General features: G+C 41.3%; 1 protein-coding gene across 2 annotated transcripts in view; it reads left to right on the top strand.

Moving 5' to 3' along the window:
• The window catches only part of nf2a (NF2, moesin-ezrin-radixin like (MERLIN) tumor suppressor a), a 79,124-nt gene extending 63,352 nt beyond the window's left edge, over positions 1-15,772 (top strand). For both annotated transcript variants that reach the window (XM_021606583.3, XM_021606584.3), the window contains 3 exons: positions 7,632-7,750; positions 8,925-9,084; positions 12,711-15,772. In XM_021606583.3, the coding sequence (XP_021462258.3) occupies positions 7,632-7,750; positions 8,925-9,084; positions 12,711-12,761 (330 nt within the window). In that variant the 3' untranslated portion in view covers positions 12,762-15,772. The remainder of the gene's footprint in view (positions 1-7,631; positions 7,751-8,924; positions 9,085-12,710) is intronic.
• Positions 15,773-21,922: the final 6,150 nt, after the last annotated feature.

Genomic DNA, 21,922 nt, shown 5'->3' with positions numbered 1-21,922 from the left:
ATTTTTTATTTTGACCTTTATTTAACTAGGCAAGTCAGTTAAGAACAAATTCTTATTTTCAATGACGGCCTAGGAACAATGGGTTAACTGCCTGTTCAGGGGCAGAACGACAGATTTGAATAGGAAATATTGTCAAGACGTCTAAGGTTATAAAGGTTTTTTAATTTAAATAATAATTGTATGTCAAAGAATCCTCCATTTGCAGCAATTACAGCCTTGCAGACCTTTGACATTCTAGTTGTCAATTTGATGAGATAATCAAGAGAGATTTCACCCCATGCTTCCTGAAGCACCTACCACAAGTTGGATTGGCTTGATGGACACTTTTTACGTACCATATGGTCAAGCTGCTCCCACAACAGCTCAATAGGGTTGAGATCCAGTGACTGTGCTGGCCACTCCATTATAGACAGAATACCTGCTGACTACTTCTTCCCTAAATAGTTCTTGCATAGTTTGGTGCTGTGGGTCATTGTCCTGTTGTAGGAGGAAATTGGCTCCAATTAAGAGCCGTCCACAGGGCATGGAGTGATAGCCTTCCTCCTTCAGGATCCCTTTTACCCTGTACAAATCTCCCACTTTACCACCACCAAAGCAAACCCATGCCATCACATTGCCTCCACCATGCTTGACAGATGGCATCAAGCACACCTTAAGCATCTTTTCATTTTTATGCGTCTCACAAATGTCCGAACACCTCAAACTTATATTCGTCTGTTCGTAACACCTTTTTTCCAATCTTCCTCTGTCCAGTGTCTGTGTTCTTCTGCCCATCTTAATATTTTATTTTTATTGGCCAGTCTGAGATATTGCTTTTTCTTTGCAACTCTGCCTAGAAGGCCAGCATCCTGGAGTCGCCTCTTCACTTTGACGTTAAGACTGGTGTTTTGCGAGTACTATTTAATGAAGCTGCCAGTTGAGGACATGTGAGGCGTCTGTTTCTCAAACTAGACACACTAATGTACTTGTCCTCTTGCTCAGTTGTGCACCGGGGCCTCCCACTCTATTCTGGTTAGAGACCGTTTGTGCTGTCCTGTGAAGGGAGTAGTACACAGCGTTGTATGAGATCTTACATTTCTTGGCAATGTGTTGTTTCTGGCCATTTTGAGCCTGTAATCAAACCCACAAATACTGATACTCCAGATACTCAACCAGTCTAAAGAAGGCCAGTTTTAGTGCTTCTTTAATCAGAAAAACAGTTTTCAGCTGTGCTAACATAATTGCAAAAGGGTTTTCTAATGATCAATTAGCCTTTTAAAATTCTAAACTTGGATTAGCTAACACAACGTGCCATTGGAACACAGGAGTGATGGTAATAATAATGGGCCAAAAAAACAAGGACATTTCAAAAACAAGGACATTTCGATGTGACCCCAAACTTTTGAACGGTAGTGTATATGTGTTACTGCTTGACTAAAACATTCTCGGGTCGACCAGTCGACTAATAACGAGAGAGAAAGACGACTTCCTTAAAAGATTGAACATTTAGTTCTGACTAACCTCCGACATTGGGGCAGAATACACCCAGGGTTAAGTCTGGGAACTGAGGCCATCTACCTTCTTTGCCTAGTTCAGAAAAGGTTATTATGAAAAGTTCCTTTATTTACATTAAGAGAACTGTTATGTTAAAAAGAAAATAATATGCAAAACAGTGAATATTAACTTTTTTCTTATGAGGCATCAAAAGTAAAGGGAGAGGAATATGTTGTGCATTGATATTCTAGTATGTTCCTTTATTCCACCTGTAACGCCCACCTGATTAAATACATTGGAATGCTTGGGATGTTTTGTCTTGTGAAACGCATTAAACAATGCCCACTTTAGTTTTACTCGTCCTGTACTTACAGTATATTAGTTGTATAAGTAATACAGTGTGCTATACAGCAAATTTTGTCATTGATGCAGCGGCATTCACATCCAAATCTCTTTACATTAAATGACTGACTTGTGTAGATGAACTCATCACCCTTCCACCACTTAGATGTACAGTAGCTAGTCCACCTCCAGCACAGTAGTCTTTACACTCTGCCTGCCTGCCCGCCCACAAGAGAATTGTGTTCATATATTACATCACTTCTCAGTGTTACAGAGTACAGTACATACAGTACAGTGCCTGTATTCAAAGAGTGTATCAGAGTAGGAGTGCTGATCTAGGTTCAGGTTTTCCCTCTTATTAATTATAATCTAAAGGTTAAACTTATCCTAGATCATCACTCTTACTCTGAGACACTTTATACAGTGGCTTTCGAAAGTATTCACCCCCTTTGGCATTTTTCCAATTTTTTTGCCTTACAACCTGGAATTAAAATATATTATTTAGGGGTTTGTTTCATTTGATTTATGTGACATTGCCTATATGTTTTATTGTGAAACAAACAAGAAGACAAAAACAACTGGAGTGTGCATAACTATTCACCCCCCCCCCCCTTTGCAGCAATTACAGCTGCAGGTCTCTTGGTACAGTATATCTCTATGAGCTTGGCACATATAGCCACTGCGATCTTTTCCCATTCTTCAAGGCAAAACTGCTCTAGCTCCTTCAAGTTGGATGGGTTCCTCTGGTGTTCAGCAATCTTTAAGTCATACCACAGATTCTCAATTGGATTGAGGTCTGGGCTTTGACGGGCGACGAGTGTTGCTTTAGCAGCATGCTTAGGGTCATTGTCCTGCTGGAAGGTGAACCTCTGTCCCAGTCTCAAATCTCTGGAAGACTGAAACAGGTTTCCCTCAAGAATTTCCCTGTATTTAGGGCCATCCATCATTCCTTCAATTCTGACCAGTTTCACCATCCCGGGGGGATTAGAGGTGTTGGGTTTGTGCCAGACTTAGCGTTTTCCTTGATGGCCAAAAAGCTCCATATTAGTCTCATCTGACCAGAGTACCTTCCATATGTTTGGGGAGTCTCACGCAATGCCTTTTGGCAAACACCAAATGTGTTTACTTATTTTTTTCTTTAAGCAATGGCTTTTGTCTGGCCTCTCGTCTGTAAAGCCCAGCTCTGTGGAGTGTACGGCTTCAAGTGGTTCTATGGACAGATACTCCAATCTCCGCTGTGGAGCTTTGCAGCTTTTTCAGGGTTATCTTTGGTCTTTTTGTTGCCTCTCTGAATAATGCCCTTGTCTGGTCTGTGAGTTTTGGCAGGTTTGTTGTGGTGCCATATTCTTTCAAATAAAAATCTATTTAAATTACAGTTTGTAATGCAACAAAATAGGAAAAACGCCAAGGGGGATGAATACTTTTGCAAGGCACCGTAAATGGGTCTTTCTATAAATAAAGCGACCAATGTGACATCAGGGTCAAATTTTCAAAATGGATAGATATACATTTAAATATGATTTTGTTGCTGAGAAGCTCTGGCGTTATACATTTTTTCCCGCTGCTGTAGCTTTTTTGCCTTCTCACAGTCACCTTGAAACGTTCCTCTTTTAGTATACTACAAGCAAGGGACATCTCATGTCTGTTTTATTGTAGTTTTGTCCTTTGTTTAATATGTCCTCAATTTTTCTCCCCGTTCTGCTGAGTATTTTTCTCCGCTCATACAGGAGTATAAATATACATTTTTATTTTAATACTGATTTATCAGGAGGTGCTGCATCACCCCTACTTCCTGCGACTATGCTTATGCCATTATGTAACTTTGAACTTGTAACATTTTATTGTAAATACGGCACACAAAATCCAATCAAATGCATTAAAGTGTATTTTAAAACTGTCTAACAATGTATTCTGGAAGGCTATGTACAATTATAATAATATCATATACTGTATATTAATCATAAATAAAGGACAACAAATCGGCCTATGGAATACTAGGAAATGTTCCCCCAAAAATCAGATTTTCCCTCTAAAAATCACATAAAAAAAAAAAATGCTTAAACCATATCAGTAGACCCACTGAGTAAAACAAATGTATATAATTGGTGTAGTTCCCCTTTAATTCAATTATGCGCCTTGCAAAAAATGCTGTTGTTCCCCTTTAATTCAACTGTACACCTTGCAATTGACTGTTTCGCTAGGGTGTTTGTTGGCTACTAGACATGTGATGGGAGAGTTTGCAAAATGAACGCCCACCCAATTGATACCATTCTGCCAGTTCTTTTTTAATTGCAGTCTACGTTCAATTGGGAATGTTTTTTGGGAAAGCCTTTAGAAGTGTATGTTTTGTATGCACATTGCACTCATGTTGTGCATGACGATGGCTCTACCACACAGACTCACTGTCCCATCACAAGTCAGCTAGCGTTCCATCGCCCATCACTTTTTCTCATGAACTTTACACTATCTGCTCAATGTAACAAATCTGCCATAAGTCAAACAGACAACTAGACTACAGCTGTCATTGAAATCTTACCTCAAGAATCCTCAGGAATAGACAGGCTATTTATCTTGACCCCGTAACAACACACACACAAACGTTGTCAATCCTTGAGATCAACATTAATTCCAACACTTTGGCTGTTGTTCAATCGCCTGCCATATCACACAAGCTCTTTATCACTTGATTGTCATTCAGAAAAATCTTTCCTGAATCAGCGGATGTAGTGTGAGAATGTTCTCTCGTAACTTAACAGCTAGACCTCAAATGCGCATCAAACAACTATTATGGATAATTATTGAAGAACCCTGTTAATGACAGAATGTATTTGAGTTTTGTTAATCATCTTTTAAGTTGCTCTTTCGGTTAGAAGCATTAGAATTTGCAATCTCCAGCATTATTTTGGATATGTGTGCCCATGAAAACTGTTTTTACACCGTAACATAGAAAGATATGAAATGTTACGAGGTTACAGTGCACTTCCCAGATCTCCATACAAAAAGTGTCCGACAGCAAAATCCAGTTCTTTTACAGGATCAAGTTCAATGTGTAATTACATTTTTAAATGCTTGGAATATGATATAACGACAAACAGTATCATAAATGCAAGGAAAGATAGGTAGTGTTTTATGTAACACGATTAATTAACATCCAATCACATTAACCGTTAATCTCTCACGGGAAACCTTCACTCTTGCGCAGTCATTTAGAAACCAAACATGACCATTTGAAAAATAAGCCACGGGAGTTGTTTGAGCGAGAAAAAAGACGACTGTTGAGTCGTAAAAGCTAAAATTATAAAAGCAACAGACACCATTAATAAGAAGGGGCTTGAAGCATCTTATATGGTGAGCTATCGACTGGCTAGGACAGGCAATCCCCATACTATTGTGGAGTACTTAATTCTTCCTGCTGCCGCGGATATGGCTTGGACAATTCTGGGGGAAAAGGCCCAAAAAACTATACAGACAATTACTTCATCAAACAACACTGTTTCACGACGCATCAATGACATGGCAGGAGATGTTTTGAAACAATTACTGCTTTGCGTACAAGCCAGTGAATTCTACAGCTGGATGAGTCAACAGACGTGGCTGGCCTGGCACAGCTCCTGGTATATGGCTGGCCTGGCACAGCTCCTGGTATATGTCCGTTACGTTTATGGGGAGTCAGTTAAGGAAGACATGCTCTTCTGCAAACCACTGGAAACCAGAACAACATGAGAGGATATTTTTAAAGTACTGGACAGCTTTGTGACATCAAATGGACTTTGGTGGTCAAGATGTGTTGGTATCTGTGGTGCAAAAGCCATGACAGGGAGACCTAGTGGAGTGGTAACACACGTGCAAGCAGTTGCTCCCGATGACCACTTGGATATGCTGCAGTATTCACCGAGAGGCTCTTGCTCCCAAGGGAATGCCTGACAGCATGAAATACGTTTTGGACACTACAGGGAAAATGTATAACTTTGTTAAAGCAAAGCCCCTGAACTCTTATGTATTTTCTGCACTATGCACTGATATGGGCAGTGACCATGTAAGGCTTTTACAACATACAGAAGTGCGCTGGTTGTCAAGGGGCAAAGTATTGACACGTTTTTTAAAATTGAGAGATGAGCTTAAAGTTTTCTTTACAGACCATCCATTTTCACTTGTCTGACCGCTTGCATGATGACGAGTTTATCACACGACTGGCCAATGAGTGGTGTTTTTTCTCACCCGAATGACCTGAATCTAGGATTACAGGAACTATCCGCAACTATATTCGATGTGCGGGACAAAATTGAGGCTATGATTAAGAAGTTGGAGCTCTTTTCTGTCTGCATTAACAAGGACAACTCACAGGTCTTTTCATCATTGAATGTTTTTTTGTGTGCAAATGAACTCATGCTTACAGACCATGTCAAATGTGATATAGCAAAGCACCTGGGTGAGCTGGGTACGCAATTACGCAGGTCCTTTCCCGAAATGGGCGACACAAACAACTGGATAAACGAATCCTTTCATGCCATGCCTCCAGTCCACTTATCAATATCTAAACAAGAGCGCCTCATCGAAATTGCAACGAGTAGTTCTGTGAAAATGTAATTTAATCAGAAGCCACTGCCAGATTTCTGGATAGGGCTGCGCTCAAAGTTTCTTGCCTTGGCAAATGCAAATGCGCTGTTAAGTCACTGATGCCCTTTGCAACCATGTACCTATGTGAGAGTGGATTTTCGGCCCAGTAGTAGAGTTAGGAGACGAGAAAACAGCCCTTGCTTTAATTGCCTATTGAAAAGTGATTATAAACTTTATTAGATTTATAATCAATAGCATAACTGTTATGTGCCTGGCTTTATAAATCATCCATATATATCTAAAAAAAAAAAAAAAAGACAGATTCTGTTGCCTGTTTGAGTGTATGTTTAATATCTTACTGACTCCGTGAGCACCAAGCCTCACGCAACCACATGTCGGATTAACAAATTCTGCTGTTTTTATTCTTTGCTATGCTGTAATAAAGGCTTTACACTTTTGTTAGATTAGCCTCTCTTTTATTATTTATAATTTAGTTATTGCTATTTACACTTCCAAATTGTCAGAAATTATATTCATTATAATAATAACCCTATTTTTTTCCCTTGATATCCTTCTTATTGTTATTATTATGATCATTATTAGGCTAAGTATAGCAGCCTGGTATCACCACCGTCGGAATGCAGGCCTAAGAGCACATCCTGTTTAGTCTTAATACCGTATTTCAATACTTACAGTAACTTTTCAGAAATGGCTGTAATTATGTTGCAGCTTCAGCAACACGGACAGCGTGATACACACTGTTGATGTTCTGTGGCACTGCAGCAGGGAGTAGAGAGCGACAACGGGTGCTAGTCCCTCACTGTCTTTTTTTTTAACACAGCGCAGCAAGTCTGAGCCAGGCCCGGCACAATCAAATCAATTGCTGTCGGACCCGCTCTCGTAATTTATGTTATTTCATCAAACATTTTGCTTAAAGCATCAGACAAGCTCAGGGCATATAGTTGATTTGACTAATGCATTCTAGGGTATTTTGCCACCGTCACCATTCCGAAGTGTGTTACGTGTGTCTGTGCTCATATCAAAGTATTCATCCGAATCTGTCACTCCATCCCTCTCTCTGTCATCCTGTTCTTCCATCTATCTTCTCCCGTCTACTTCTCTCTCTCTGTCACTCTCTTCTGCTGCTACTCACTATCCCCCTCTCTCATTTTATATTTTCTTTCTCTTCTCCTGTCTCCTCACTCACTAATTTCCCTCCCCAACCCACCCCTCTACCTCTCTTTCTCTCCTCCTCCCAGCCCTCGGCCGTCCCAGGTGATGCGATGCCTCCAGACCTGAGCTTCAGCAGAGAGAACCTGAGCTTCGACTTCAAAGACACAGACATGAAGCGCCTCTCCATGGAGATCGAGAAGGAGAAGTGCGTGACTGACCATTTCGCTCTCTCTGTCTGTCTTCTCATCCTTCTCTTTCTCTCTCTATTGCTCTCTCTCTCTTCTCTCCTCTTTCGAGAAGGATAAGTGAGTGACTGACCACCACGCTCCATCCTGCAGCATTAACAATCAGATGTACACCACTATTACAGACTTGTCCCTCTTTCCGTCTCTGTTCTATTCGTCCCCGTCTCTCTTTCTCTCTTGCTCTCTATCTCGAGGAGCTGGCTCTCTTTCATTGCCTGACTTCATCCAATCAGATGTACTTACTCTACAGTAACCTTCCCTCTCTGTCCTGTATTCACCTGTCACTTTCTTCTCTCTGTCGCTCATCTTTCTCCATAGCTCTCTTTCTCTCACTCTTTCTCCCCCTTCCCCTTCTCGGACTGCCTGTCTTCGTCTTTGTCAACCGCATCTCCTGCTCTTGCTCTGTCGCTCTATCCGACTCCCTGTCTAATTCTCTCCATCTTTTAATCCCTCTTCTCCCATCTCTCAAGACGGAAAAGTGAGTCACTCACTGGCCACTCTCTCTGTCCTGCCACCTGACTTCATCCAATTAGATACTGATTGATTGTACACATGTACAGTACACCACAGAATGAGACATGTCCCGTGTGCTCTATCAGGCGTTGAGCACGGAAATGTCATGGACCGTGACTCATGGGGGTACAATGTTGACGCATTCCAGTCAGAAGCACTCATTTTATAATTAATGGATATTATAGTGTACGAAAATGTCACAATACATTTATATTTGTTTGTAAAGATGTGGCACAGATTGTACTAGTTCATGATGTTTAAGTTCTGAAAATAATGATGTAGACATGTTGTTTTATCACTCGTCTTGTTTGTATATCTATAACTTCATGTTAATCAATGAAATTCAAGCAGCTATTCAAGATTTTACAACCGTTTTTTTGTCATATTCATGAATCAAAATGACAGATTGTCACATGGGAAGACTAATAACTCAACAATTTTTATCTGTGGAGGTCTTGGTCAGGATTCTATTCATTAGGGCAGAACTAATTCAAAACATTGTGGAACAGAGAACGGGAAAGAAAAAAAAAATCGTATTCTTAAGTTTGGATAATACTTTCTTTTTTCGGCCTGTATGACCCAGGTGGAGGATTGTCATTCTTATTTCTGTGGTCCTCTCAGGGTGGAGTATATGGAGAAGAGTAAGCACCTTCAAGAGCAGCTGAATGAGCTGAAGACAGAGATCGAGTCTCTGAAGCTGAAGGAGCGAGAAACGCCCCTGGATATACTCCACAACGAGAACACTGAGAAGGGCACCAGCAAGCACAGCAACTTCAAAAAGGTAAGCCCTATAACTCCTCAGACAGACACACACGCGCACACACATACATAGGATTACGTTCTACACAATCGTCATAAACACCTAACACTAAGAGAGGCACCAGCTAGCACAGCTACAGTGATGTCTGTCGCGAACTTATCCAGTGTCAATGACACATGCATTGGTGTATCTCACACAAACAATTGTCATACAGACTTCTCACATCACTCGTTACAGACTGCTCCCACACACCTCATATAGCCTACCACTCAAACACCACACACTTGCATATCAAACATAACCGTTAGATAACCGTCTAACTACTTTCACATAGAGATTTATTCTGCTATCATCAAGAGGAATTAACAAATTAAGCTCACAACCTGAACCGTTATCTGCAACCCTCAGATTCTTCGCTAAATCTGTAAAACCATTGAGGTGAGATGTGAGCTTTGGCACATCCATACAAAATGCCTCTCCCTCCCCCTGCCACCCCTTCTGTCTCCGTGTGTAAAATAAACTTGTTTGAGTAGCACTAATTGATTTTAGCACTGCGATCAGTCATTGGAATGGATGGGAACACCTTGGGTGTTCTGAGCTTTAGCTGGGCTTAGTCACTGCTTGTTTAATTGAACTGGGGCCAGTGAGCAATACTCTTTGTGTTGGGGACTGAGACTGCACTGCCATTGCAGTGTGGCTCTCTGGTATGTCTATCTGTGTGTTTACCCTGAGAAAAATAAGGGGAGGCTGCGAAGGGGTGAGGAGAAGAGAGGAAAGGGTGCAGACAGGTTGAGAGAAGGTGGGAGGAGATAGGGAAGGAGGCAGAGAAGGTAATGGAGTAAAGGGAGGGAGGCCCGGAGTCGACAGGGACCACTGATTTAGGGGCCCTATAAAATCAATTATTTTTTGCCTGATTAAGTTTTTTCTCAAATTCTGTTTTCTCCGTTTTGTTTTTCCACGTTTCAATTTCCCCCTGTTTTTTTAAATGATTTTTGCTCTCACAATCACACTTATTTAATAGAAAAGCAACTCAATTGGATGTTCTAAGTCCACAATAATGCTTAAACCACATCAAGAGACCACTTTTTAGGTCTGGGAATAATTTTGGACAATGTTATTTTTGGATGTAGTTACCATTTAACTCCAGTGCAGCACCTAGCAAGAGGCTGTTGTTTAGCAGTGTTTTGGTGATGGTAGAAAACAAAAACAAATACCCACTGGATTAATGCAAATAATCCTGATATCATTCTGCCAGGTACGCATCGTCTATTTTGTAGTTAACATTTAACTGAGAGTTTTTTGCGAAAGCCTTTCCATCTACCAGAAGAAATGTCATTAGCATCATCGCTAACGGCTACACAAAGTACTGCACATTCACAGACCAAGGGAATTTTCACTGCCTCTTCAGAAAGTTGCAGGAACTATCACTAACCAAGTAACAGCATACTGTATGAAAAAAATCTTGACAGCTGTGATGGAAACAATTTTATAAATGCCGCCATACAATTTTTTCCATTCGACACGGTGGGATCTTTTTGTGTCGGTAAAATGAATCATGCGAGAAATGGTGGTGGAAACACCTTTATGCGCAAATATTCATATAATAACACATATTGAAGTAAACTTGGAGTCACGCAATGATATTGTGTGTGTTCCTCCCACTACGACTCTGTAAACCATGCAGTTTATTTGGCTACAAATGAAATAAGTTACGATGAACTTCACACGGTGGGTTTGGGAAGAGTAGCTAGGAGGTAAAGATTAGGTGGATTTTCTTAGGCTGGCACACAGCTATGGACTATGTCGTGATTGAATAGATAAAAGGTCTTTATTGAATAACCTTTAGAGAATATTAACTGGCTCGACAAGGCTTACTTACTCTTCAACACTCTTAAAACTAATATTATATTTTTGCGAAATGGCTCATTGTAAGTATCTGTATTAATATCAGCATGATGACTAAACAGAGGAAATGGAAAATACAATATGGTGACACACACACACACACACACACACACACACACACACACACACACACACACACGCGCGTTATGTTCTTCTATCCTTGTGGGGACCTAAAATTAATGTCCATACAAAATTATGGTTTCCCTAACCCCTAACCTTACCATAACCTAAACCCTAACCTAAGCATAAAATAGCATTTGTCCTCATGGGGACGTCTCCACGAGGGATCATTTTCCTTGTTTTGCTATCCTTGAGGGGACATTTGGGGATTTTAGGTCCGCGCAAGGATAGAAGATGATAAACAGAGACTGTGCACATCCATTTTTCTCCCTTATATTGTATATTTTGGTGAGCTTGAACACCCGTGTCTACAGATTTAGCTAACAGTTTAGCACCAATAATGTTTTCCAACCCCCCCGACTCTAGTATTTAAGCTGGCAGTCCCCCTGATAAGCTGGAAACATCCAGTTTTCAGGGGAAAAAGAAGAGTCTGTGATGCGACTTCCACTTTTGGACGTGTGCCTCTCTATTTACAGTCCCCAGAAACTCCCCCGACAATTTCTCTCTCTCGCCATGACCAGAATGCGGGGCATCCTTTCAAGTGTTTATTTTACGCCTGTTACATTAGGTTAATGGGGGACAGGAGGAAAAAACATTTTCTGTTTTACCTGACTGAATTAGGTTTCAGTTTGTAGAGGTTTTAGGGGGGGGGGGGGGTTGTTAAAATTTAGATAAGATAAGGTGATATAACTCATAATCACGCATTGATATCAATGGGATATTTGTTTGGAGAATTGAGTTAAAGTACATGCACAAATCTCAACTTTGCATTCATCCCGTAGTGCTTCAAACCTCCACCACTTGCTGCTCCCTCTGATATTTTTTATTAGCCGACTGCAATGGCGACAGCTCGTCTTACTGGGGTCCGACACACAACGATAAAGACATTACAGACAAAATACTTTACAATTTACAGTACATACACACAAAAAGTAGGTCACATGGGGGAGAGGCGTTGTGCCGTGTGGTACTCTCCCAAATTTCTGAGACAGTTTCAAAGTATATAGCAGAGGTAGACTAGAAAGACATGTCAGTCATCGTGACTCCCTTAGATCACAGTCAGAACTGTGTATTTGACAGGACAAGAAAATCATGCCCATTAAGTGTCCGGCAAGACGACAGCGCTCTCTATTCGATTTGTTCTCCCCATAATGCCTTTAAACGTTGAAACTTGTGTTCAACTAAAGGAACCAGGAGTAAACAAGTGTCTAGATTAAGTCAGGATTCTAAACGTGTCAGCGTTCCATAAGGATATGGTCGGGGTTCAATCAAAATAACAAACAAACAATGACTTCAACATCAACGTGTTCTGTCAGAATGCTGAATGTAAACACAGACTGTCAAGAAGGTGAGGTGGTACATGCAAAAGCATTATCCTAGGTGGATAATGTCACCTCACAAACAGCCACATTGCCAGCTAACAAGTCACTTCTAGTATCGAAAAACCTGTCCAAGTCTGTTTTTGTCAATGGATATGGCACCTTTACAGTCTTTGCCACTTTGAAACTAACTCCAGCTGCTATTTCATGTGTGACATAGCACTGTTGTACAGCAGTAGAACTGATCCTGGTAAGATGTTTATGGTGTTTTGGAGATCTAATGAATGTATTTTTCTCTTACAGCTAACTCTACAGAGCACCAAGACCAGAGTGGCTTACTTTGAAGAACTATAGATGTCACCAGGGATGTGTGTGTGCGTGCTTGACTGTGTGTGTGCTTGCTTAACTGTGTATGCGTGCTTAACTGTGCGTGCGTGCTTGACTGTGTTCGTGCGTGCTTGACTGTGTTCGTGCATGCTTGACTGTGTGCGTGCTTGACTGTGTGCGTGCGTGCTTGACTGCGTGCGTGCGTGCTTGACTGTGTGCGTGCGTGCTTGACTGTGTGCGTGCGTGCTTGACTGTGTGCGTGCGTGCTTGACTGTGTGCGTGCGTGCTTGACTGTGTGCGTGCGAGCTTGACTGTGTGCGTGCGTGCTTGACTGTGTGCGTGCATGACTGTGTGCGTGCATGCTTGACTGTGTGCGTGCGAGCTTGACTGTGTGCGTGCGTGCTTGACTGTGTGCGTGCATGACTGTGTGCGTGCATGCTTGACTGTGTGTGCGCGCGCGTGTGTCTGTTTGCGTGCGAGCGCGTCTTTTTGCGCCCACGTCCGTGTGCGTGCACGCGTGTCTGTGTGGACATGTCTCTGGAGAAACTTTATCACTACAGTACATTCCATACTACGTGGCCTTTGGCTCCATTTGCTGGGAGATACTCACCACAACTGCGGTCAAACGATGGACCACTGCCTAGGTCAAAACTAATTTCAGAACTGGAGTTTAAATACTGTATAGGCCAAGAGAGACAAATCATGAGTTACACTTTAATTTACATTCCACTACTTCTTACCTGATATTTACCTTAAAATAACCAAACAATACTTACAATAACTACAGTTTGTGTTATTTGTGTAACATTGAAACGAACATACTGTTCACCATTCACTAGCAGGTAGGTAAAGTATGTTTAATTATGTATCAGTATCCTTAACACTCAAATAAGTTATAAGGTAAATACCACTGAAAGGTAAATACCACTGAAAAATTACAGTAAAATATTATCAACTCGTATCACGTCACCTCAAGCCTCTGACTGCCGTAAGTGAATTTCTGTATAGGTGTTCTCTACTACGAAGGTACCAAGTGCACTATATTCTGTTCTACCCTTTAAAAGCAGAGTGGAATAGCCTTTGAACTCAGACTGGGTGAAGATGAAGGAATGGTAAGAGTATTACAGTACAATAATCCGGTGTACTTCTAGCACAGTTTTCCTGAATCTTGATACTGGGGACCCACAGCGATGCACATTTTTGTTGTTTTGCCCTAGCATTAACACGCTTCATTCAACTAATCAGCTCCTCATCAGTGCTTAGATTAGTTTATTCAGTTGGGATGGGGCAAAAACGAAAATGTGTGGGGTGAACATTTTGAATCCCCATGACCAGGATTGGGAAACACTGATCTAGGACATCGTTGGTACTTTTGGGAAAAATGTTAGGGTTATGTTTATTGTTTTGCTCTTTGAACAAACTTGAGTTTGCATTCCATTGTATTGATCTAATACAGTGCACTCTGAAACGGTTTGCATATTTTGTTACATTAGACTTATTCTAAAATATATTAAATATTTTTTTTGCCTGATCAGTCTACACACAATACCCAATAATGACAGAGAAAACAGGTTTGTATAAATGTTTGCTAATGTAAATAAGGTATTTCTGTGTTTTTATTTGTAAAAGTATTCAGCCAGTTTGCTATGAGACTTGAAATTGAGCTGAGGTGCATCCTGTTTCCGTTGATCATCCTTGAGATGTTTCTACAACTTGATTGGAGTCCACCTGTAGTAAATTCAATTGACTGGACATGATTTGGAAAGGCACACACCTGTCTATATAAGGTCCCTCAGTTGATAATGCATGTCGGAGCAAAAATCAAGCCATGAGGTTGAAGGAATTGTCCGTAGAGCTCAGACACGATTTTGTCGAGGCACCGATCTGGGGAAGGGTACCAAAAAATGTCTGCAGCATTTAAAGTCCCACAGAACACAGTGCCCTCCATCATTCTTAAATGGAAGAAGTTTGGAACCACCAAGACTTCCTAGAGCTGGCCACCCGGCCAAACTGTGCAATCAGGAGAGAAGGGCCTTGGTCAGGGAGGTGACCAAGAACCTGATGGTCACTCTGACAGGGCTCTAGAGTTCCTCAGTGGAGATGGTAAAACCTTCCAGAAGGACAACCATCTCTGGTGAAACTAAGATTAAACTCTTTGGCCCGAATGCCAAGCGTCACGTCTGCAGGAAACCTGGTAGGTTCCCTACGGTGAAGCATGGTGGTGGCAGCATCATGCTATGGGGATGCTTTTCAGGGACTGGGAGACTAGTCAGGATCGAGGAGAAACATGAACGGAGCAAAGTACAGAGGTCCTTGATGAGAACCTACTCCAGAGCGCTCAGGAACTCAGACTGGGGTGGCGGTTCACCTTCCAACAGGACAATGACCCTAAGAACACAACCCAGACTACGCAGGAGTGGATTCGGGACAAGTCTCTGAATGTCCTTGAGTGGCCCAGCCACAGCCCGGAATTGAACCTGATCTAACATCTCTGGAGAGACCTGAAAATAGCTGTGCAGTGACGTTCCCCATCCAACCTGACCGAGCTTGAGAGAGAATGGGAGAAACTCCCCAAATACAGCTGTGCCAAGCTTGTAGCGTCATACCCAAGAATACTTGAGGCTGTAAACAATGCCAAAGGTGCTTCAACAAAGTAAATGGTCTGAATACGTAGTTCAGTTTTCAAAATGAAATTAATAAAAAATAAACATTTGTCAGCATGGGGTATTGTGAGTCGATAGTTTTTTTTCCCCCATTTTAGAATAAGGCTGTAACATAACAAAATGTGGAAAAGTCAAGGGGTCTGAATACTTTCTGAATGCATTGTTGTGTCTTATCTGTGAAAACAGTTTATTTTCTTGTTGGCATTAAACGAGGACAGTGAAGTGTTTTGATTTTTGAAATACAATTATTTTGCGTGTGTTGTAAGTTGCCTTTTTAAACACTATACTATTTTATAGAAAAACTGTATGTTTGAACTGATCATTTGTGAAAAATAATTAAAATGTAAGCAAACGTTTTTTTCAAGAATGACCAAGGTTGTATGAAGCCTTATTTTGTCAATGACTAACAACCGTAACCTGCTAAAACTGTCTTCTTCCCCTCTGCACACAATGGAGAAAATGTTATCCACGCCACTCTGAAAATAACATTATACTTTTGGAATGAATAAAATGTTATGTAACAACCTCCCACACACCCAGTTAGACATATTTAAAAAAGAAACAGATTCTCCAAATATGTAGTTAGTAGCAGTCAGCTCAGATCACATAATGAGGACATGGTCTGAAGTGTGTGTGTGTTTGCACCAGTGGTGGAAGAACTACTAATTTGTCATACCTTAGTAGAAATGACTCAAGTAAAAGTTACCCAGTAAAATACTACTTGAGTAAAAGTATCAGGTTTTAAGTACAGTGGTGGAAAAAAAGTACTCTGTAAAAGTGAAAAGTTCAAGTAATTGCTATACATCAAATGGCTTGTATTAAGCAAACAAGACAACATCTTTTTGCCAGGGGCACACTCCGGTATAATTAACAAACGCAGTGTTTGTCTTTAGTGACTCCGCCAGATCATTGGCTGATATATTGATAGACCCATGAATCGTACCATACTGCTGTCCTGCCTGAGCATTCAACATTTAACCAGTGCTTTTGGGTCTCATGAAAAATGTATGGGTGTAAAAAAGTATATTTTTTATTTTGAAATGTAGTGGAGTAAAAGTTGTACAAAATAATTATGTTAAAGTAAAGATGTATTTTTACTTAGTTACTTTACACCACTGGTGTGCACGTGCCTGTGGGATGTAGGTTTTTGTGTGTGTACGCATGTGTTTGTGCATCTCCGTGTGTGTGAGTGTCTCCACGCACGTGTGCGAGCTGAATGCACACTGAGGGTGAGTGTGATGTCCTGTAACTGTTCCATAATTCCATCCTACTGTCACAAACTATGTCTTCAGCCAGCCTGTGTTCAAGCCTGCTGACTGCAGGGTGTGCAAAGTTGGGCCACCTGGTTGAGGTGCAGGAGGGTAGGGGCTGCTGTTGTCATACAAGACCCCAGAATTTAAGGAGTTCAAGGCAGTTCAAAAGAAGGCGATGTGCACAACGGGTGTGAAATTGTCAGATGTGCGTTCTCTGGAGGGTGTGAAGTCGTCATGGTGTAGAGTTGTTTTATATCACTCACTTATACAGTTCAAGTCGGAAGTTTACATACACCTAATCCAAATACATTTAAACTCCGTTTTTCACAATTCCTGACATTTAACCCCCCCAAAAAAATTCCTGTCTTAGGTCAGTTAGGATCACCACTTTATTTTAAGAAAGTGAAATGCCAGAATAATAGTAAAGAGAATGATTTATTTCAGCTTTTATTGCTTTCATCACATTTCCAGTGGGTCAGAAGTTTACATACACTCAATTAGTATTTGGTAGCATTGCCTTTAAATTGTTTAACTTGGGTCGAACGTTTCAGGTAGCCTTCCACAAGCTTCCCACAATAAGTTGGGTGAATTTTGGCCCCATTGCTCCTGACAGCTGGTGTAATTGAGTCAGGTTTGTAGGCCTCCTTGCTCGCACACGCTTTTTCAGTTCTGCCCACAAATGTTCTATACGATTGAGGTCAGGGCTTTGTGATGGCCATTCCAATACCTTGACTTTGTTGTCCTAGATGATGCCATCTATTTTGTGAAGGGCACCAGTCCTTCCTGCAGCAAAGCACCCCCACAACATGATGCGGCCAACCCCGTGCTTCATGGTTGGGATGGTGTTCTTCGGCTTGCAAACCCCTTTTTCCTCCAAACATAACGATGGTCAGTATGGCCAAAGAGTTCTATTTTTGTTTCATCAGGCCAGAGGACATTTCTCCAAAAAGTACAATCTTTGTCCCCATGTGCAGTTGCAAACCGTAGTCTGGCTTTTTTATTTAGGTTTTGGAGCAGTGGCTTCAGTGTCGATATAGGACTCGTTTTACTGTGGATATAGATACTTTTGTACCTGTTCCCTCCAGCATCTTCACAAGGTCCTTTGCTGTTGTTCTGGGATTGATTTGCACTTTTCGCACCAAAGTATGTTCATCTCTAGGAGACAAAACGCGTCTCCTTCCTAAGCGGTATGACGGCTGCATGGTCCTATGGTGTTTATACTTGTGTACTATTGTTTGTACATATGAACGTGGTACATTCAGGCGTTTGGAAATTGCTCCCAAAGATGAACAAGACTTGTGGAGGTCTACAGTTGTTTTTCTGGGGTCTTGGCTGATTTATTTTTATTTTCCCATGATGTCAAGCAAAGAGGCACTGAGTTTGAAGGTAGACCTTGAAATACATCCACATGTACACCTCCAATTGACTCAAATGATGTCAGTTAGCCTGTCAGAAGCTTCTAAAACCATGACATAATTTTCTGGAATTTTCCAAGCTGTTTAAAGGCACAGTCAACTCAGTGTATGTAAACTTCTGACCCACTGGAATTGTGATACAGTGAATGATAAGTGAAATAATCGTTGGGAAAATTACTTGTGTCATGCACAAAGTAGATGTCCTAACCGACTAACTTCAAACGTTTGGACACACCAATTAATTCAAGGGTTTTTCTTTCTTTTTTTTTACTATTTTCTACTTTGTAGAATAATTTTGAAGACATCAAAACTATGAAATAACATAAATCGGATCATGTAGTAACCAAAAAGTGTTAAACAATTCAAAATATATTTTATATATATTCAAAGTAGCCACTCTGCCTTGATGACAGCTTTGTGTACTGTTGGCATTCTCTCAACCAGATTCTTGAGATAGTCTCCTGGAATGCATAACAATTTGTGGATTTTCATTCCTTAATGCGTTTGAGCCAATCAGTTGTTTGACAAGGTAGGGGTGGTATACAGAAGATAGCCCTATTTGGTAGAAGACCAAGTCCATATAATGGCAAGAACAGCTCAAATAAGCAAAGTAATGATGAACTGTCGTTTCTCTTTAAGATATGAAGGTCCGTCAATACAGAAAAGTTCAAGAACTTTGAAAGTTTCTTCAAGCGCTATGATGAAACTGGCTCTCATGAGGACTGCCACAGGAAAGGAAAACCTAGAGTTACTTCTGCTGCAGAGAATAAGTTCGTTAGAGTTACCAGCCTCAGAAATTGCAGCCCAAATAAACGCTTCACAGATTTAAAGTAAGAGACACATCAACATCAACTGTTCAGAGGAGACTGCGTTAATCAGGCCTTCATGGTTGAATTGCTGCAAAGAAACCACCACTAAAGGATAGCAATAATAAGAAGAGACTTGCTTGGGCCAAGGAACATGAGCAATGGAAATTAGACCCGTGGAAATCTGGCCTTTGGTCTGATTTTGGGTTCCAGCTGCCGTGTCTTTGTGAGACGCAGAGTAAATGAACGAATGATCTCTGCATGTGTGGTTCCCACTGTGAAGCATGGAGGAGGAGGTGTGATGGTGTGGGGTTGCTTTGCTGGTGACACTATCAATGATTTATTTAGAATTCAAGGCAAACTTAACCAGCATGGCTACCACAGAATTCTGCAGCGATATGGTTATCCTATCCTATCTGGTTTGCGCTTAGTAGCACTATAATATGTTTTTCAACAGGACAATGACCAAACACCTCCAGGCTGTGTAATGGCTATTTGACCAAGAAGGAGAGTGATGGAGTTCTACATCAGATGACCTGGCCTCCAAAATCACCCGACCTCAACCCAATTGAGATGGTTTGGGATAAGTTGGACCGCAGAGTGAGCGAAAAGCAGCCAACAAGTGCTCCGCATATGTGGGAACTCCTTCAAGACTGTTAGAAAAGCTGGTTGAGAAAATTCCAAGAGTGTGCATAGCTGACATCAAGGAAAAGGGTGGCTGCTTTGAAGAATCTGAAATATTTGTTTGACACTTTTTTGGTTACTACATGATTCCATATGTGTTATTTCATAGTTTTGATGGCTTCACTGTTATTCTACAACGTAGAAAATAGTTTTAAAAAATTGTAAAAAATGTGCTTTGTCATTATGGGGTGTGTAGATAGCTGAGGAAAAAAAATTTTGAATACATTTTTGAATAAGCCTGTAATGTAACAACATTTGGAAAAAGTCAAGGGGTCTGAATACTTTCCGAAGGCACTGTATCTATTTAATGCCTCTCTTTCTCTGTCTTACTTTCTGTTCCTCTTTCTCTTCTCTCTCTCTCTGTTTGCAATTACAGACGGCTGTTGCAGCTGTGCTGTGTAGTGAGCAAACTCATCATTATCATTATCTATCAGCCATCATCTCCCTCTCTATCCCTGTCATCTTCTCTCCCCCCAGCCCCATAAAATGTGCAGCTGTTGCCAGAAAGCTGTTTATGGGTTTCCACTGTGTTAGAATGCTAATGAGTGCTCAACGTTGAGAGTCACTAACGAGAAGCCAATAGTAAATTATTAACGATGAGATTATTATTTGGGACAGGGTGGGTGAGGGAGGCTGGACATAATGATGTTCTTACAATTCTTTATCCCATCATAATAAATCATTATCTATACAGATCTTTGGGCTCTGCCCGTGTACTGATGCATTTCTTGTTTGTTACCTGCAAATTAGTTCCTTTTCTTTACACATCCTCCTCTCTCTCTCTGCAGTAATCTCCTCCATCTCAGAGTGTCGTGACAGATTGCTGTTGCCTGAATGTCGTCTATTAGTCAGACTAACGAAAACGTCCAGTGGGCCCCAGGGGGATTTCCGTCTTTTTTTTAAACCCAAATAATAGTAGGATAAAAAAGTACCTCAGAACGAACTGCATGTCCGGAGGGCATTAATTAGATGGCAAGACAAATCTTTTTATTTTCTACTCTTGCCCTGTTTTACTGACCCAGTTTTAGGCTTACTAGTCTGTTGTGTTGAGGCGCAATTGAGAGACTGTGAAGGGACATGGAGGAGGAGGGAGATTTGCATAGTTTATCTGCCAGAAGCCGCCTCCTCTCCTGGGGTGCATCTAAATAGTATCAGGGTCTTCCTCTTCTCGTCTTCTCTCCTCCATCTGATTCTGCACTGACTGGACAGGTAAAATACATGTCCTGGTACACCAATGCCATGGTTACTGTATACAGTGGGGCAAAAAAGTATTTAGTCAGCCACCACTTGTGCAAGTTCTCCCACTTAAAAATATGAGAGAGGCCTGCAATTTTCATCATAGGTACACTTCAACTATGACAGACAAAATGAGGGAAAAACATCCAGAAAATCACATTGTAGGATTTTTAATGAATTTATTGGCAAATTATGGTGGAAAATAAGTATTTGGTCAACAAGCAAGATTTCTGGCTCTCACAGACCTGTAACAACTTCTTTAAGAGGCTCCTGAATCTGCAATAGGTAAGCAGCTTGGTTTGAAGAAATCAACTGTGGGAGCAATTATTAGGAAATGGAAGACATACAAGACCACTGATAATCTCCCTCGATCTGGGGCTCCACGCAAGATCTCACCCCGTGGGGTCAAAATGATCACAAGAACGGTGAGCAAAAATCCCAGAACCACACGGGGGGACTTAGTGAATGACCTGCAGAGAGCTGGGACCGAAGTAACAAAGCTTACCATCAGTAACACACTACGCCGCCAGGGACTCAAATCCTGCAGTGCCAGACGTGTCCCCCTGCTTAAGCCAGTACATGTCCAGGCCCGTCTGAAGTTTGCTAGAGAGCATTTGGATGATTCAGAAGAAGATTGGGAGAATGTCATATGGTCAGATGAAACCAAAATAGAACTTTTGGTAAAAACTCAACTCGTCGTGTTTGGAGGACAAAGAATGCTGAGTTGCATCCAAAGAACACCATACCTACTGTGAAGCATGGGGGTGGAAACATCATGCTCTGGGGCTGTTTTTCTGCAAAGGGACCAGGACGACTGATCCGTGTAAAGGAAAGAATGAATGGGGCCATGTATCGTGAGACATCAGCAGGGGTATTGAAGATGAAATGTGGCTGGGTCTTTCAGCATGACAATGATCCCAAACACACCGCCCGGGCAACGAACGCATTTCAAGGTCCTGGAGTGGCCTAGCCAGTCTCCAGATCTCAACTCCATAGAAAATCTTTGGAAAGAGTTAAAAGTCCGTGTTGCCCAGCAACAACCCCAAAACATCACTGCTCTAGAGGAGATCTGCATGGAGGAATGGGCCAAAATACCAGCAACAGTGTGTGAAAACCTTGTGAAAACTTACA

The sequence above is a fragment of the Oncorhynchus mykiss genome, chromosome 6, assembly GCF_057628025.1.
Source record: "Oncorhynchus mykiss isolate SJ-2025 chromosome 6, ASM5762802v1, whole genome shotgun sequence".
Taxonomy (NCBI): Eukaryota; Metazoa; Chordata; class Actinopteri; order Salmoniformes; family Salmonidae; genus Oncorhynchus; species Oncorhynchus mykiss.
Note: the sequence above shows the minus strand (reverse complement) of the source record. Positions and strands in the feature narration are given on the sequence as shown.